The sequence below is a fragment of the Canis lupus genome, chromosome 10 (assembly GCF_011100685.1).
Source record: "Canis lupus familiaris isolate Mischka breed German Shepherd chromosome 10, alternate assembly UU_Cfam_GSD_1.0, whole genome shotgun sequence".
NCBI classification, from domain to species: Eukaryota; Metazoa; Chordata; class Mammalia; order Carnivora; family Canidae; genus Canis; species Canis lupus.
Window position 1 is genome coordinate 23,600,094 of NC_049231.1, and position 12,935 is coordinate 23,613,028.

The 12,935-nt window shown below is 54.9% G+C and overlaps 1 protein-coding gene across 9 annotated transcripts in view; it reads left to right on the forward strand.

Moving 5' to 3' along the window:
• PACSIN2 (protein kinase C and casein kinase substrate in neurons 2) overlaps positions 1-6,478 on the forward strand; it is a 136,692-nt gene extending 130,214 nt beyond the window's left edge. For 7 of the 9 annotated variants that reach the window (XM_038550311.1, XM_038550314.1, XM_038550313.1 and 4 more), the window contains 3 exons: positions 1,102-1,224; positions 1,678-1,874; positions 4,692-6,478. In XM_038550311.1, coding sequence (XP_038406239.1) covers positions 1,102-1,224; positions 1,678-1,874; positions 4,692-4,804 — 433 coding nt within the window. In that variant the 3' untranslated portion in view covers positions 4,805-6,478. The remainder of the gene's footprint in view (positions 1-1,101; positions 1,225-1,677; positions 1,875-4,691) is intronic. The other 2 variants (XM_038550308.1, XM_038550309.1) reach the window with 1 other exon arrangement.
• The last annotated feature ends 6,457 nt before the right edge of the window (positions 6,479-12,935 follow it).

Below are 12,935 nucleotides of genomic sequence, written 5' to 3' on the forward strand. Positions count from 1 at the left end.
AGGCCAGGGCTGCTGCATGAATTCCGCTTCCCGGTACCAGCACCCCCTCAAAGAGAAAGGTGCTGGGGAGAGAGGAAGGCCTAGTGGTCTCAGACATGCAGCTCCAGTGTGGCAGTGGGCAGGCTTGGGTCGAGCGCCCCTCTCCGGGCCTGAAGCCATGAGGCAGTTGCCGGCCCCTTGAGGTCACTAGTAGCATTTGAGGCATTTCCTCCTCTCCTCTCCCCTCTCCTTCCAGCTCTCTGTGCAGCGCTCAAGTGCCAGCCACATGCAGTCCCCCTGACTTGGAGGCTGGAGGTGGTCCTGGCCCCACAAGCCCCACCTTGCAGCTGAATTGCACGGTGTGGCGCCAGGGCTCTTACCGTCTTATTTTGTTCCACAGCACGCACACTCACTGCATCCTGGCTGTCGGCCCTCAGGCTGGGCCTGGGTCCGATCTCCCTCAGGTCCATCCCCTTGGGGCCTGGCTCACAGTAGACGGCTGATACAGTTATGCAGATGGATGTTCTCTCTCTGAAGCACAAAGGGGTCCTTCTTTCTTAGAAAGGGCTGTTTAGCAGGTTTGGGAGCTGATTTTGGAAGCTCTAGCCCCAGAAGAAGCAGGGAGGAGGACTTAGGAGCCTTTGTAGTTAGAAGGAGGGGAATGCTGCGCTGTGGGGTCTGGAGAGCTCCAGGAGCCCCTCTCGCTCTCAGCAGGGGGGCACTGAGCCCCACAGGCTGGCTGCCAGCTCCCAGCATCACAGTGCTGGCCACAGGCCCAGATGGGAAGACTGTGGGGAGAAGCCACAAGCCGGACATCACTTGTGCTCCGGCGGCAGCCTGTCCGCACCCCAGTCTCCTGTTCAGGATAGACCACACCCACAGGCAAGAAGGGAAATGGACCTGCTGTTCTCCTTAGACGCTTTAAATGTGTTTAACCACCCAGAATATCACTAAGTGTTTTTGCTAAAATGTTCTTTCTGCTCAAATGACAAATCCTCCTCTTGGGTGAGGAGCCAGTCTGCCCCTTCAGCCCCTGGCCCTGTGATCCTGCAGCTGGGAGCATCCAGGGCCGGAGCAGGGTGCTGAGCTGGGGTCCCCTGAAAGCTCTCTCTCTCCCCATAGTGACCTTAGTGTCCCGAGCAACCCCGCACGGTCAGCGCAGTCTCTGTCCAGCTACAACCCCTTCGAGGATGAGGACGACACGGGGAGCACCGTCAGTGAGAAGGAGGACATTAAGGCCAAAAAGTTGGTGAACAAACGTTTCCCTCTGGTTCCCACCTCGCTCGCTCTCTGTGTCTCCTCTCTCTCTATCCAGGCTCTTGCCCCCTTGGCACTCACAGCAATGCATGGGGCCTGCAGGAGGTGGCTCAGCTGCCGGCTGGTGGACGGTCTCTGGCTTCTCGATTTCTCAGGGAGGGGGGCACCTATTAACAATCTGTAGTTGTTCTTTCTCTGTCCTCCGTTAACCCTCGTCGAGGCCCTGGCACACCACCACAGGAAGACGGGTGTGCTGGGCAGCCCTGCGGGGAGCCTGACTGCACTGTGATGCTGAGGGGCTGTGCTCTTGCGGAAGGAGGTCCCTCGCCGGGCCCCGGGGCTCCTGCAGCCTCCCTGGGCAGGGGCTGAGCCTCCAGGCAGGGCCTCGTGCCTCTGTCAGTCCCATACTCAGGGTCCCTGGGTCCACCCTTTTTCTTGCAGTGTGAGCAGCTATGAGAAGACCCAGAGCTACCCCACTGACTGGTCGGATGATGAATCTAACAACCCGTTCTCCTCCACGGATGCCAATGGGGACTCAAACCCATTTGACGAGGACACCACCTCGGGGACGGAAGTGCGGGTCCGGGCCCTTTATGACTACGAAGGGCAGGAGCATGATGAGCTGAGCTTCAAGGCTGGTAGGTGGGCTCCCCGACTGGCACCTGGGGTGAATGCTTCCAACCTGCTAGGGGAGTTTTTTTTGTTTTGTTTTGTTTTGTTTTTAAGTTTGGGAAATTCCTGCTAGCTGCATCTGTGGGTCGTCCTCCAACATTTCAAAAGCAGCAGATGCTCAGTGCCAAACCTTAGAAGGCATGAAGAGTGCCCTGGTGCTTTTGCCCAAGGCACCAGTCCCAGCAGGATGGAGGGCTGGGCACAGCAGGGCACTGGGGCAGGGGATGTTCATCGCCAGCACCAGCTGTTTTCCCAAGTGCTTCCCAGGTGGAAGCAGCCAGCCTGTGGGTCCCCAGGGGAAGGTTTTCTCCAGAGACCCCAGCTGGCAGAGGAGCCCTTGGCGAGCCACCTTGCCCAGACCCCGGGACCACACTGAGTACCTCTGGGCCACTCAGCTTCATCTTTGGGTGCCTTTGAGCCTTCCCCCTGCAGCCACATGGTATACTTTCTACTACCGGCACACCTTTGTTGCCAGTACCTGAACTTCGTTTTACAGAACACTTTGCATCCAGATCATGGGAGCTCTGTGTACACAGACTCTCTGGGCTTTGTCTTTTTTTTTTTTTTTTTTTTTTTCTATGCTAGTTGCAATTCGCTAAAATGGGTTTCAACCATTAGCTTGAAAGCACTATGTTAGAGTGTGTCCGAGGAGGAAGCACAGGTGCCTGGTGCCAGAGGGGGCCCACAGAGAGCCAGGTCCTCCTGCCTTGTCCCCTCCTCAAAGCCATCCCAGACCCGCCATCACACCTCTGAGTGGGAGGCCGGGCTGGAAGGCAGCACGCACAGGCTGACACCCGCCCTGCACTGGGACAGACCCCTGCATTCAGCCGACTGTGGGCCGGAGGGCCGTGTCTGTGCCTATCGGCCTCCTGCCCCCCGCCCCTGCTCCACAGGCCGGGCAGCTGGCCTCAGACACTCAAGCCCAGGGTTGGTCACCAGGCACCCCTGTTGGTTGTAGGAAGTTCATATGCACCTGAACTCGACTTTGTCCAGGTTTTCTGACACCTGGGAGTCATTCTTCCCTAACTTCGTCAGTTGGTTTATTCATTGTAATTTCTAATTCTTTCTCCATCTTAGTTGTTGGATTTGTCTGCAGTTTTATGGATATAAATGTTTCTTTTTGCTCCAAGTGAATTGTTAAAAGCGAACTGATTCAAACCAATGTTTTAAATCACCAGTTCACATTTTACATCCTCAAAGCTCCCCTCTTCACTGTGTTTTGTCTCTTCTGTTGCGACATCCGCCCAGCCAGCACTGTTTTCTTCAGTTGGTAGCACGCCCGCTCCAGTGCCCTCTGCTCCTCTGGGTCTCAGGTGCCTGAGAAACCTTTCCCTGGGCCCTTTCCAGCCCCTGTGAGCGTCACAGAGCTCGGACAAGGGAAACACCAACTGTCCAGGGGTCCACAGTGAGCAGGATGGACAGGAGAAGATGGAGCTTTGCCCTCCCGTGCTCACTTTTGCCCCATGTTCACTGCTGGTGTTGCTGAGTTAGATCTGCATGGGAACCGGTGCTGAAAGAGTGGCCCGGAGGCTGGAGGAAAGCCATCCCTCACATGGGAGTGATGGCGGCTCTCGCTCACTGGGTGCTGGCCACTACCTGGCTCCTTCCCTGCTCTCACTTAGTCCTCCCAGCACCCGGTCTGCAGACGAGGAAACCTGGCCCCAGGGGCAGGGTATGTTGCCCATGAGCAGGGGCCCTGGGATTCGAATCCAGTAGCTCTGGATATCAGTCCCACAGGCCTCTTCACTTTAGCTGCTGTACCAAAGAGAGACAGGGAAACGCCTCCACAAGGCATAACTGCCTGGGGAAGAAATTGCCACCAAGCCTGAAGAGGGGACCCAAATGCCAGTGACCGAAATGCCAGTGAGAAATGCAAAGCTCCAAGCTGAACAAAAGGCAAAAGCTGTCCTGGGGCTAACAGACTTCCGGCATTTGCCTGGACCGAGGCCTGAGCTCCGGGGTTCCCACGGCGCCCCTGCAGGCGGTCGCTGGCCAGAGCCCCAGGTGGCTCCTCGAGCGGCCCCTGGTGCTAGGCTGCTCTTTTGCCCTGAGTGAGAGATGCCAGACCTGGACCTTCCCCACCAGGGCCCTGACCACACTTTGGTTTTTGCCCCCGTCTGTCTCCTTGAAGGACCAGGACTCCATCTGCGCCCCCATCAGGGTACCTTCTCCCCTGCCCGGGCCTGGCCTTCATGTCTGAACAGACAAGCGGAATCAAATGATGCTAACACACAACACCATGGGGAGATTCCAGAACTGTGCCAATGGCTTCCATCTCACTGTATTGGGAAGGGATGATTTCTTTAAGTCAGAGGATGAATGCCCTGAGCTGGGGGCTGGGCTTAGACTGATGGGTCCCTGCCCCTCCCACCGCAACCACTTCAGTCACACTGAGTCAGGATAACAGGTGCCAGAGGAGAGTGAGAAGGTGGAGTGGGCTTGGGGCAGAGGACAGCAGGAGAGGGTGGCAAGGGGGGTGGCACAGCCGCTCAGAAAGGGTTCCTCCGACCCAGCCTGGGATGATTGGGAAGCACGGAGCCCATGACATTTAATTCTGCAGTGTCTGTAGGAGCTGCTGGCTTTAGGGACCCTGTGCGAGACCTCTCCGAGGCCCCTTTAAAGTGCAATTTAGTAGAGAAATAAGCAGGTCTGGCCCCACCCCATCCCCAAGAGAATGCCTGCCCCTCCCGCCCAAGTTAAAAACTGTCTGTAGGCTGGGGGTGGGTTGAGCTAGTAGGGCGACTGTGCCCGCTCACCAGGACTGCTTCTTTCTTGTTTTGAAGGGGACGAGCTGACCAAGATAGAGGACGAGGATGAGCAGGGCTGGTGCAAGGGACGCTTGGACAACGGGCAGGTCGGCCTGTACCCAGCGAATTACGTCGAGGCGATCCAGTGACGGGCCAGCCGGCTGGCTGGCGGAGGATGGAGGCAGGGGCCCCAGGAGCTCCGTTGGCCGTCGGCCCCGGGCAGCGGCACTCCGGTAGCAGCCGGCCGTGCGAGCGTCCGCTCCTTTTCCTGCAAAACCTGATGGCTCCGTTGCCCTTGGCTTCATGGTGTCTCTCAGAGGCAGACGAGCTGGGTCATTTCACCTGGGACTCGGCACCTTTCCATACGCGGTGTAGCCGGAGAGGTCTGAGTGCAGGAAAATAGTACAACAGAACTCGCCCCGTTCCCCCGTCCTGCTCACTGTGCGTGTCGGCTTATCATGGATCTGTCTGTTCTTGACCTTGCCTTTCCTCCTCTCCTGAGTCATGGTGGGTTCCACTGATTCTTGTTCCACTGATTACTTCCTCTGACGAGTCCCATCACCCGCAACATAAATGAACAAACTTACATGCCATTTTCTGAGTGAAGACTTTGAGGTTTTTAATTTAAAGGCTGTGTACAGTTATACTTTTTTATATACCTGTTCTTCCATTTATTGATACTTAAATTATGGCACAAAGTGATACACACCAGTCTCGAGGCAGCCCCTGTCTCCATGCTGCACTGTCAACCAGCCGGGCCGCGCTGGGGGCAAGTCGCAAGGCCGGGGCTCAGTGAGACAGGCGGTGTTTGAGGCTAGAGGTTGCAGTGGAAAGGTGGGGACACACTCGGCTGGGTTTCTGTCGTGAATGCCCTCCGCACTGGAGGCATCTGCCGTGAGTCCCGGAAACAACCTTATGTAGTACTCCAAATGTCCCCATATTTAAAATCTTATTTTCATTCTGCTTGCGTTCCAAACTTCATACTTGGAAGTTAACAATTTTATCAGTGATTTGGAAGGTTCAAGAGTAAGACTAACTTCTGAAGCACATGCGTCTATAGGTTAAGATGCTTTATATTAGACGGTCACGTCTCGGTGTATATCTGTATATATTATTTGATATGCAGAGAATCTAAAGAGTTCGTCTACTGTTTGAATGAGATTTAATGGTTTCTGACAGTGGGTTTCATTTGTAAACTGCTTGAAGACTGTGACATTCGGGCACGGGCCTGGCTGGGCCAGCTCGGGGCTGGGGGCGTGCGGGCCTGGGTCTGTGTGCCGTGGAGGCGGCTGTGGGGAGGCCTGTCTTGGCCGGCCAGCCCTGGGCCCCCCTCCAAACCAGCCTCAGTCCTTTCCGTAGCAGAACACTGTAAAACCTCCCGTGTCTTTCCAGCAGCTGCAGGCTCCACTCCTCTGTTGCTCATGAGCACACGAAAGCTGGGTCTCACCTCGAGCACAGGGGTCTCTTCTGAGCGGCCTTGGTCATCGGGAGCAGATGCGCTGGGGCAGGAGTGACACTGTAATCACAGGGCAGGGGGTTGGGGGGGAGGGAAGGCGGGAAAACCTTTATTTTGTGTAACCCAGACATGGGGGAAATGGCCGCTGCCATCACAAGCTATGCATTTTCTCAGTGTTTCCAGCGAGCTTGATGTCTTGCTTGGAAAGTGGATGTGCGTCTGTGTTTGTCATGACAACTTACCAGCAGAAATCCTCATTCCTTTGCTACAGATTTACCAAAAATTGTCAAGTCTTTTCAGTTAGGAGTTTCTTTAAATGTATAGTATTTTAGAAAAAAAGAATCAATAAACAGTTGATCTCGTGTGACCGCCTGGAGCCCTGCGTCCCTCAGGCCCACGCCAGCATCTCCCAGCTCTGGAGCTGGGTGAGATCCCAGGCATAAGACCACGGCCAGAAGGGTTGTTTGTGTGCCCTGCCACCCAGAGGTTGGGGATTTGAGGCACCCAAGCCCCTCGATTCCACTCTCCCCAGAACCTGGTACTCTGTGGCCTGGGCTTCCCCAGTGTGGACAGCAGGCTGGCACCGCCTTCCCTCCCTGAGGTCCAAACAGGAGGACCCAGAGGAGAGAGCGTCCATCACTGGGTTTCTTTGAACACATTCCCTGAGCACCTGCTGTATGCTGGGCCCTGTGCTCTGCTCATACCGTACCTGAGAATCACACGCCCATCTCCAGGGGCACCCCGGGGGGCTCAGGTGGTTAAAGGTCTGCCTTCCACTCTGGGTCATGATCCCGAGGTCCTGGGATTGAGCCCCATGTCAGGCTCCCTGCTCAGCAAGGAGTCTGCTTGACCCTCTCCCTCTGCCCTCCCCCCAGCTTGTGCTTGCTCGCTCTCTTGCTCTCTCTCAAAATCTTAACAAAACCAACCATGCCCATCTCCAGACATCCCCGAGCGGGCTGTCTTCCTAACCCATTTTACAGAGAAGCACACGGAGGCTCCAGGAGCCACACCCACCCAGGGAGTCCCGGGTGGTCTGTGGCACAAGGTCCCTGTGGGATCCTTCCCCTCACTGGGGTGGCCCGTGTTGAAAGGCGGCCAGGGAGGCGAGGAAGGAGAGATGTAAGGGCTGTCGCAGCCCAACACCAAGCCCAGATACGCTCCTCCAGACAGGGCCCCTTCCGGAGTGTGGGCCTCGGGGAGGAGCTGCGTCGCCGCCACGGGGTGGAGCGGCCTCCTGGTGGCCCGGCCCTCACCAACGCCATGGGGAGGCCGCAGTCCCCCGCTCGGCGAGGAGGACACGGAATGTCCAGGACCTCCAGCCCCGCGACAGAACTGTGGGGCTCCTGGGGGCCGCCCGCCCTGCTGCCCCACTGGCAGGTGAGGAAGGGCTGGGGAGAGCCGGAGGGGGGGCCCTCGGACTCGGCGGGGTCACCTCTGCCCGGGGGCCCTGGTCCCAGGGAATTGGGGCTCCTGACTCGCCCCACAGCTGCCCCCGGGAGCCCCGGGCACCCAGGCGCCGGACCTGTTACCTGTTACCGTGCTGACGAGTGAGCACCCCTCCTCCCCGCCAGCCGAAGCTTCTAGCATCCTTGCTGCCCCTCCCACAGCCGCCTCAGGACGGCGGGCCGAGGCCCCGGACGCCCAGGCGGAGATGTGGCTCTGAGCGGCCGAGCCGAGGCCCCTGAGCTCCTGCGAGGAGCGGGCGGCCGCTTCAGTGCGGCTCCTAGGGCCTCGGGGCAGACGTGGAGGGGACCCCTTGACCCCCCCGGACAGGGCTGGGGGCTGAGAAGGGCTCCGTGGGCCCCCGGCCCCGCCCCCGGCCTTGCTCGTGGGGAAGCAGGCCAGGCGGGGGGCAGGAGTGACGGGCCCATGGTCACAGTGAGTGGTTGAGGGAGCCGAGCATGGCCTGCCCCTGAGTAGCCCTTCCTGGCAGGGAATCTGCTGGTCCTCTCCACGGGTCATATTCGTCCAGCAAACATTTATTGAGTACCTACTGTGTGCAAGACTAGGAGAAAAACGAAAGAGGACCTATGTTTGCCTTTGGGGAACTCCAGAAGCTCAGGGAGGGTCCAAGTCATTTTGACACCACAGAGGAGAGGGCAGGATGGTCCCGAGAGTGTACCTGGTGGATTCTGGATGCCACCCTACAAGTCTCAGGAAATTAAGGCGAACAGGGCCCCCAGCCCAGCTCCAAGGCTCTGGGGGTCACAGTACCATGGGGTCCTTGACCTGTTCCCCGCACTTCCAGTGGGAAGCATCCCTGCCTGGCAAGAGGTCAGGGTGGACTGCAAACTGGGGAGGGACCCCCCCCCACCTGTGTGCGACCCGACACCCAAGCAAGTGCCTGAGCCTCACCTTCCACAAAGTGGGGATGACCCTGGGGGTGTCCAGAAGCGGGAGACCTTGCTGGGCAGGCACCCTCTGCATCCCTTCACACCTGCAGGAGCACTGCCCCAGGGAGGCCAGACCCGGGCCCAGCCAGATCTCACGGGCCTCTTGCTCGAGATACAAGGTCATCCTGCACCAGGTGGGGCCACTGCAGAGCAGAGTTAGAGGAGCCAGGCTGACCCCGGCACAGTTTCTCAGCCCACTGTTTCTCACCAGCCTTGGGCTTAGCATTTTTCAGCTCCATGCCAGGTCCGGTGCTGAGCACCTTTCTCTGCAAAGGGTCACATAAGGGCTCCTCGTTATGCATGAACACCGCTTTGCAGATGAGGAAACAAATCTTGAGAGGTTGCATGATTTGTGTGAGGCCATCCAGCAAGTTAGGGACAGGGCTGGGGTTTCAACTCCAGTGCCTAACTCCAAAAAGCAGGTGCCCTGGTACACCTGGAGGATTTGTTACAGCCCCGCTTGCTGGGCCACATTCCAAAGTTTCTGAATCACGAGGTTGGGGATGGAGTCGGAATTCACATATCTAATCTAATGTGTCCCAAGTGATGCTGACCTGGGACCACCGGTCTCAAAGCACAAGGAAGAGCTCCCAAAATACCAGCCATTCCTTGTGCCCCTCGATTTGTTCATATAACCAGCAGATACTCCCAACCCAGCTCTGGGACACGGGAGCCGGGCCCTGGGGACCCAGACACTGATCGCCCACAGTCTGGCCAAGGCAGTGGCAGATACGCCCCAAGAGAGTGCAGGGAGCAAAGGACACAGGCCAATGTGATATCCCATCCCTCACTATTCCTAGGACTCTCATGCCAGGGGCAGGGAAGGTTAGGTGGCAGGCCAGTGGCAGAGGGAGAGGCGTCCCACCAGGGTCAGAAGGGCACCTGTGTCACTGATGAGCTGCATGTCCTCAGGTAAGCCCCTCTGTCTTCCTGACCCTCCATTTCCTCATCTGGAAAATGAGGAAGTGGTTCCTGCCTTTCCTTTTTCATGATCGCATGCGGTCTAGAGTGTGAACCTGCTTGATAAAACACACAAATCTGGGGGCCACTTATGGAGGTAGTCTCACCCCAAAGGCCATCCCAACTCGGCCGACCTCGAGACTCCAGATCCTCCCCAACCAGTCCCCAGGCACGAGTGCCTCCTCCAAGCCACGTATCCGTCCATGTATGAAACGACCCAGGGGGCTGGGTTTTCCACATTTTCTCCCCTGAAACTCAACAGTCTTAAAAAGGCATAAAAATGGGTTCGATGGTTAAAAGCATGGACCGTGAGGTCATATTCCCCGTGCTCCAACTGGGCTGTGACGGTACCAGCAGCATGGGCCTGACTGAAGTACTTAATCTAAGCCTTGGTTTGCTTGTTGGTAAAATGGGAATAAGAGCTTATCGTTTGTATTTCCGTCTGTGCCAGCCCCTGGGCTAAACCCCCCAACCCTCCAGCAGCCCCATGAACTAGGGAAATGTTATTATCCCTAGTTTTACAGGCGAGGCGCTGGGGGCGCAGACAGGTTGGGTGACTTGCCCAGGGTGCAACAGCCCCCGGCAGCCCAGCGAGCCCTCGGACGCGGTGGTGCAGTACAGGCCCCGCCACTAGGCCGCGCTGCTGGGCTGCAAGGGCGCTGCTGCAGGGACCCCCACTGGGACCCCAGGTCCTCCCTGGCTCTGGAGTCATAGCACTGGCCCCACTTGACTGAGCAGCAAGCTGGCCCCAGACCTTCTCCCCTTGAAGCTCCTAGAGCGAAACTGAAAAGATCCAGTGAAGCCCATTTTGGCCCATCCAAATGGAATTCAGATAATGCTGCTTCAGACTCCTCAAATTCTTTGTGGGAAGAGCTAGGACGTGCACAAGGGGAGGAACGGATGAACAGATGAGCTGCGTCAGTAACATCATTCTCATTTTTAAAAATGTTTTATTTATTATTGAGAGATGCAGAGAGGCAGAGACACGGGCAGAGGGAGAAGCAGGCTCCTTGCGGGGTGCCCGAGGTGGGACTCGATCCCGGGATCCCGGGGTTACGTTCTGGGCCGAAGGCAGATGCCCAACCACTGAGCCCCCCCAGGTGCTCTGTAACATCACTCTCTTTAAGGAAAGGATAACTGATGGGCAGACACCGTGTGGCCACCGAAGGCCACAGAAACCCATGGCAGTGACAACACAAACAGCCCCAAACGCCACAACCTTGGATCAGCAGGGCAAACCTTGGGCAAACGGACCATGTGCAGCTAATGGGCCACCTCTGCCCCTTTATAGTATTTTCCAGTAACAATGTCCATGCTTTTCACTTATTTGTAAACAGAAATCTGGAATTTAAGCAAAAGTATTCAGAAAAACAAAGCCACCCACGGTCCGGGGGTCAGAGGCAACCACAGTGGTAATTCCAGATTATTTTTTCTAGTCTTTTTTTTTTTCCCTATGTGCATGTGTGTAGCACATGCATTCTGTTGTAGTTGTCATCGTGTGTGTTTTACAAAATTGAGCTCATACTATAAACATAGTTGGGCACCCAGTTCCCTTCTCTTAATATTTCAAGAGCATTTTCTCATGTCCCTAAATATGCTTAGATTAAAAATAGAATGCATGGTATTCCATGGGCCATAAGTCCCACACCGCTGAGGATTTGTTTCCCACTTCTTTTTTTCATTTTTTAGGTGTATATATACAGTAAAATGTTCCCCATTTAGTGTACAGTCCAGTTTTGACAAAAGCACAGTCATGGGGACACCTGGGTGGCTCAGTGGTTGAGTGTCTGCCTTTGGCTCAGGGTGTGATCCCGGGGCCCTGGGATCGAGTCCCACATGATGTTCCCCACGGAGAGCCTGCTTCTCCCTCTGCCTGTGTCTTTGTCTCTCTCTGTCTCTCATGAATAAATAAATAAAATCTTAAAAAAAAAAAAAAAAACACCACAGGGGATCCCTGGGTGGCTCAGCGGTTTAGCGCCTGCCTTTGGCCCAGGGCGCAATCCTGGAGTCCTGGGATTGAGTCCTGGGATTGAGTCTGGCGTCGGGCTCCCGGCATGGAGCCTGCTTCTGTCTCTGCCTCTCTCTCTCTCTCTCTCTCTATCATGAATAAATAAATAAATCTTAAAAAAAAAAGCAAAACAGAAAAAGTCATGTAATCATCACAATCAAGAAATAGAACTGTCCCATTGCTGCCCAAATTTGTCCTAGTTCCTCCATAATTCAACCTTTCCTTATATCCTTAACCCTGGGAAACTGCTGATCTGTTTTGTTTCTATAGTTTTGCCTTTTCCAGAATGTCCTATGAATGGAATCATACAGTTTGCAGGCTTTGTCTCCCCTTCTTTTGCTTCCCATAATTAATTCGAGATCCATCCATGTGGTTTCACACATCATCGGGGTAAACGTCCTTCTCATTGTAGGTGGTCTCCGTGGAATGAACTCCCCATGTTTGCTGAGCCAGCTGAAGGATTATTGGGGGCGTTTCCAGTTTTTGATAATGACAAATGCACTTGTTACAAACAATCAGGTTTTGGTACACACACAGGTTTCATTTCATTTCGCAATTATTTTTGCTAATATTTTAATATTGCAAATACTACAGCAATGCACAATTATTACACCAAATCGTTCATCCCATTAAAGGAGGTAATGGCCCCAGCTGACATTGTTTTAAGAAATCAGTCAAGAACATCAACTCAATAACAAGCAAAGATCAGTAAGTGTTTTACCTTAAACACTTAAAACGGGGCATTTGTGAATCTAAGTGCGCACTGCCTGAGTGTTGTAGGGGTTTGTGGAAATCAGATAATGTCACTCATGATTCCATGTGCTCATTTTCAAATGCACCTGATCTGTACAGAAACGGGGTAAGAGACAGCATGCGCCTGTTTTCTCTTCAGCACTAACGCTCCCTGGTGTCCTCCAGGGGCGAGGTGCGAGATCTGTGCCTATTCTCACTCTGTGATTCATCATACGACTGTCTAGGCAAGTCTAGTCTTTCCTTGAAGTGGCATCTGGCTTTCGGCAAGTTCTTGCTTAACTGAATGAATTAAATAGACTAAATGGTGTTTCGCTTGGCCACAGGCACCCCAGGATGTCTTCATGAAAGGTAAACAGGGACGGTGCACAGCAGGCAACGCACACCTGCCTCATGACTGGTTCCCTCTGTATTGTTCTTCTTAAGTCTGTAGTAATGAATTTTTGTCCTCTTCTGAGGGTGAGAGGATCTCTTATTAGCTTTTGGATTTGGTGTAACTGGGTTTTGCTTCTACTCCTCCTCTGGCAGCAATGGATCTTTGAACACTGTGGGTTCAGGGTTGGCTGCTCTTGTGTTCCAGAAGGGATGTGGGTGGGGTTTTGTGCCCATCCCCCAACAACAGCTGGACACCTGACTGGCCGAGGGGTTTCTCTCAAGTGTCTTTGCCTCCATCTTTCTTTCTTTCTTTTTAAATATTTTATTTACTTATTCAT